At 46.1% G+C, this 5460-nt stretch overlaps 1 protein-coding gene across 1 annotated transcript in view; it reads right to left on the bottom strand.

The window, feature by feature from the left end:
- The window catches only part of MIIP (migration and invasion inhibitory protein), a 14713-nt gene extending 9513 nt beyond the window's left edge, over positions 1-5200 (bottom strand). Inside the window, exons 1-4 of the mRNA XM_087702150.1 lie at positions 5119-5200; positions 4355-4578; positions 2086-2475; positions 1382-1481 (exon numbers count right to left, since the gene is read on the bottom strand). Of these exons, the coding sequence (XP_087558276.1) occupies positions 1382-1481; positions 2086-2475; positions 4355-4578; positions 5119-5122 (718 nt within the window). The 5' untranslated portion in view covers positions 5123-5200. The remainder of the gene's footprint in view (positions 1-1381; positions 1482-2085; positions 2476-4354; positions 4579-5118) is intronic.
- Between the last annotated feature and the right edge of the window lie 260 nt (positions 5201-5460).

The raw sequence follows: 5460 nt of genomic DNA, 5'->3' as shown, positions 1-5460 counted from the left end.
ATAGATAGGTATGAATTGAATAATTCAGAATGTTTTGTTTTTAAATGAAGGATAAAGATAATAATGAATCTATGTACATTTGATAGAGGATTGGTGATATCATGTATAACCCTGTGTATATTATAAAGATATCCTGTTGTTGATAAATAATTTTAATAAGGAAGTAATCAAAAATTGGTAGATATATGAAGTGAGTATTTAGAATACCTTGTTAAAAAATGAAGGAATAACATTTTTGTTTGAATGTATGATGTACAAGGACAATAATGAACATAAGCATACTCGATGGATGATTGGTGGGATTATACATAATTGAAAATAGTGATATATAAATATAAACAGTTGGTAAATTCTTTTATACTGTAAAAATATTCAGAATGGCATAAGTGATTATATAAAGGTATATTGTTATTAAACAATCAAGAATGTAAGGGAATTAGGTTTATTGGAAAAAAAGAAATATTAATCGTAATTGAATACATGTTGTACAATGAAAGCGAGGTATCTAGTTATATTAGACGGAAAATCTGTGATTGTATATGTAATTGAGAATATGGATGCAAAAACACTTGTAACCAAACGACATGCTGTATGTAATGGATGAGAATTTTTTTAATGTTGTTTTTTATGTTTAAAAATAAAAAAAAATGCAAAAAAAAAAGAAAATACTAGAATGCGCAGAAATGGACAGACTAAAGCTTATTATTAAGTCTAAAGAAGAAAATATTTCTGACATGGGATGTATTTTATCAATGGTTAGGCAATAGAAACAGAAGTTCAGAAAGGAGGAGATATGTAAAAAGAGAAAATGTTAATGTGGAGAGAATTTGACGATGAAGATGTTATTGTAGTCGTACTAATATATTGTGATATTATTAACAGTATTGTGACGAATATAATAACAAATATGTGGATTATGACTGTTCAAATAATTGTACCCAGATCACACACTGTCTGATGGAAATGGAATGTAATATAAATAAAACATGGGGGAAAAAAGTATACCCAGGTAAACTATTCCTGTGCAGGGAGGGTCTATGCCTCCTTTTTCTTGGCACATAGAAACAAAAGCTGCCAGATCTGATTAGAACGTTGGTCCTGTGCTGGCTAGGAGGACCAGAAGAGGGCAAAGGGCCCAGCATGATGGGACTTACAGTAAAACACCTCTGGAAGACAGCCACAGCTGCCGATAATAAAATAAAAATGCAGCGGTGTTTTTACGTTAAAAAAAAGAGAGAGCTACACAGATAGAAGGGAGGCTCCTAAGGGGAGTTGGATGGATTTGCAAAAGCTCCCCCACCCCAGTGTGCAGATAGACTGCATCTGAGCACGGAGGCTCCGTGGAGATGTTGCGGGAAGCAAGCTCACCACTTCTTCCCACCTGCGATCCAGTCGTAGCCCAGGAAAGGCTGCGCCGACATGCTGTCCGCTGGGATCAAATGCTCCTCCGTGTCGGAGACGAACGTGACGTGCCCGGCTTCCTTTTGAAAAAAAAAACAACGGTGCCTCCTTGGTACCAATGACCAAATAGTGCCCCTGATATGCCCAACATTATGTCAGATCTGGACGCCATCTTTTGCATTGGGAGGGGGGGATTATATGGAGTATGGGAGATATATAGTCAAAATAACATTCTTTTCTCAGAGAGTCAAGGACAGCTTGCCTGGCACCTGGAGTAACGTGACTGGGAGGCATCTCCAGTTGGGATGGGGCCTGATTGGGCCATGTGGGCGCTGGGCAGGGACTTGGGTTTTCTTTTGGGTGGGGAAAACCTGGAAGCTTTCAGATTTGGGTTTTCCCAGATGTGCCAATAAGACATCTGTAATAAAATGGAACTTTGAGGAAGCCTTGGAGTCTTCTTTCATTGGGGGCGTTACTTGGAACAAAGATATATTATCTATCACCTCTTGCCTGAAAACCAGCGGAGTTTCACCTCCTTTTAAAAGTAAGATTCTAGTCCTCATGGCTCAAACCACTAGTCTCCCTGTCTTAAATCAGTATCACCCACCCTGCCAGCTTTCCAGACGTTCTGCAGCTGCCAGAGATCAAGACTGCCCGCCGAGCAGATTCTTTTTCAACACCCACCTTCTTCCTCGTCCTGCCATGCTTGTCCCCCGGTGTAAGCAGAATGGACTTAGGGGTCTGCGGCATCCAAGCCGAAGCCCCCTGCCTCCTTTCCTCTTCCGTTTGGCTTTGGGTCAGCTCCTCTCGGGCCCACATTCTCTCCTTTGCCTCGGAGCAAGCAGCAGGGAGAGGCTTTTGGGGGGCATCCCCCTGGGCCGCTTCCCCATTTCCGCTCCCAGCCTCGCCCAGTGGCACGATGACCATGCAGGGGGAACTGGGCGGCACCGAGCTAGGGGGGCACCCCCCTTTCCGTCTCCCACACTGCAGAGAGTCAAGATTCAGTGGGGAATTCCGCGTCTCTGAAATGTTCAGGATGGCCCCTTCCATGTCCGGACAAAATGGTGGTTGGATCTGGAAGGGAAGACAGCGATAGAAGGTTATTTTGCCTGGCGTATCACGCAGCAAAATTAGCAAGGCGTGGCACATGCAATCTGGAGACTCAATCAGGAACTGTGTCAGGCCTGCAGTTTTCTTTCGGATCTCAGGCCCACCGCACTTTCTGTTCTTCTACTATGTCTTTTCTATTGTGGGAATGGTACGGAGTTAGATGATATGTAGCCATAACAGCATTCTTTCTAGAAAGCCAAGTTCATCCTTTGTCTCTGCACCTCTGCACCTGACCGGAACTGGACGGGTGGAAGCTGCCAGAGTGGCAGTGGGAGATTGGACCATGTGATGGTCTTGTGGGTGTGTGTGGGGGGGGGCAGGATGTTGAACTTTCAACTGAGTGGGGAAAACCAGGAAGCCTTCAGATTTGGGTTTTCCCAGATGTGCCAACATGGCTCTCTTAATAAATTGGAACTTTGAGCAATCCTTTGCCTTGAACTCTGATTTACTTTTGGATGCTATTGGGGAACCCTGACAGGCTGCCAACTTCGAAACGACTACTATGTTCTAAGTTTCATGTTTAATGAATAAAAGAGATAATCAGGGGGAAAAAGTAGGAATTGCATGCTCCAGGATGGCCAAAGGAGCCACCGAGAAATTGTTGAGGGCAATAGGCCAACTCTGTAAAACCGCTTAGAGAAGGCTGCAAAGCGGTATATAAGTCTAAGGTCTATTGCTATAACAAAGGCAGATAACAGAAAATTATTAACACAAGATGGTGAAGGAAGGAGGTGGATAAATGAGGGTGAGTGGTGGGTGGGGTAGAAGAGGCGAGGGGGAAGGTGGGATTAGATTTTATTTCATCAACCAGCTCCGGCGTGAAGCGTGGGTCTCCAAACCACCCAGCAGAATTGGATTTTAAATTCCTATAGAGAGTTCCAGTAGTCCTCAAATTACAAGAGTTCATTTAGTGACCATTCAAAGTTACAACGTTCACAGCATCCCCATGATCAGGTGATCAAAATTCAGATGTTTGGCCATTGGTTCATATTTATGATGGTTGCAATATCTGGGGTGTGTGTGTGTGTGTCACATGATCCCTTTAGTGACGTTCTCACAAGCGAGGTCCATAGGAAAAGCCAGTTTCGCTTCACAAGTGGGTGACTCACTTATCAACTGCAGTGATTCACTTAACAACTGTGGCGAGAGAGGTTGTCAAATGGCGTTCTGACCCAGGCTTTGCAAAATTACGAAGCAGGCTCCTTGTCCCGAGACAAAAACCCCTTTTCTATTAAGCTAATGTGAAATCCTCTCATTCGCATCCAGCAAAGTCCCGGCAAACAGTCTTTGAAGGGTGAATTTACAAGGACAGACCTTATCAGGCTTGGAGAGCTGCCAGGCCGATACCTTCCAAACACAAGAAAATACTTGGTAAGGAGTCTCTTGAGAGTCACGAACAAATCTTCACACTAATTAAGCGAACTAATTGTCTCCTGCAAACTCCACTCCCCTTTCGCTCCTCTGGGAGGGGCCATTCACCATCCACCTGTGCCTTTACTCCCGAGTTGGGCCTTGTTCCTTAGCTGTTCTCTTCTGGCAGCTCTGCACATGCGCACACTGGGAACAGGCTCCTGCTGTTCTTCTGCCCCACTGATGTCTGACTCCGAAGGCAGATAACTGTCGGACGGCCCTGGCCCCATCTCTGCCTCCGACGCAGAGTCCTCATCAGAGCCTTCCCCAGACTCCATGTTCCTGCCCAACCTCCTCACTGTCCAAATCTCCTGCCACCTCTCCTGGCCGCTGGCGGGCCGCAAAATCGTAAGTTGAGGACTACCTATACCTTTGGATCAAAACTGGACCTTTAGATGTAGATTTGTCCATCTTGAACAGGTTATCCACCTACCTCGTTCCTGGAACTGGGCATCCGTTTGAGCTCAGGGGTCCCCGTCGAGGAAGCCAGCATGAAGGGGAGGCGTTTCCTGAACTCTTCTTGGTTGGCTTTCAACTTTTGCAGGAGGTCTTGGTTCAAATGGCGGAGCTGCTGAAGATCCATCTCTGGGCCTCCAGAGTCCGGCAAGGAACACGGAAGGCTGTGCTGCTGGAGCAGAGTAACTTCCCTTTTGAGAGCTGGGGAGTTAAATATCTGAATATATAATCCTGATTTTGGTCAATTTGGAGGCAGGGATGATTTCTAAAGCCCGCCTGGCTCTAGAGAGGCGGTGGGGAACTCTGCACGCGCCCAGAGGTAGTCTTTATCATCGCCCTCCCACAGGTCAGACAAAAGTCAAGCTGGGTGTCAGATCTTATTGACTCAAGAGTCCCATGCAAGAATTTGGGGTGGGGGTTTAAGCCCCGATTGATTGGATCGCTGATAGGTTTTATCTGGTCAGCGACTCAAGATCAGCCCCCATCCCCAAATCTGCTTAAGGGGCATCCCGCACTAACTCCCCCAAAATTGAGCCTGCGGATCTACTTAGCCCCCAACCCATAGAGGGGGAAAGAGACACCCCCTCCCCTATTTCAGTTTTCTTAAATCTTCAGCGGAGGCGATGCACTACAACTCCCATCGGACCCAGCCTGGGGAGGGAAGGTAGCCCTGGCTCGTCAGCCCCCCCACTCTTCTGACTTCCCCCCCCCAAAAAAACAAAAGGACGCTGTTTTACGCACTCATTCACTCCCGCGTCCGTTGCTTACTATGTAGCAAAGCCAAGCTTCCGAACGCCTCCTGATTGGCCACGCTCCGCTTTCGTCACCCGGCAACTAGCGTTACCAGGATCTTCGCCGATTTTTGCTCTTAAAGGGACCTCGCCCCATTTCGCGTTTTTTGGGAGTGTTCCCCCCCCCCCCCGCTTTAAAAGCATGGTCCGGCTTTTTATTACGGAGCTTTGTGGTCCGGTCACTCCCTCCAGCGGCGCTGGATTACAGTCCCTATTATCCGCAGCCAGCGACATGATGAAGGTGGGATGAAAAACGGAATCGATTTAAATTAATGAAAGTAATGGATTTCAA

The sequence above is a fragment of the Thamnophis sirtalis genome, unplaced genomic scaffold (assembly GCF_051295495.1).
Source record: "Thamnophis sirtalis isolate CommonGarterSnake01/CBP01778 unplaced genomic scaffold, rThaSir2_p1.2 scaffold_15, whole genome shotgun sequence".
Taxonomy (NCBI): Eukaryota; Metazoa; Chordata; class Lepidosauria; order Squamata; family Natricidae; genus Thamnophis; species Thamnophis sirtalis.
The sequence above is the reverse complement of the archived record's forward strand: the minus strand, read 5'-3'. Positions and strand labels throughout refer to the sequence as shown.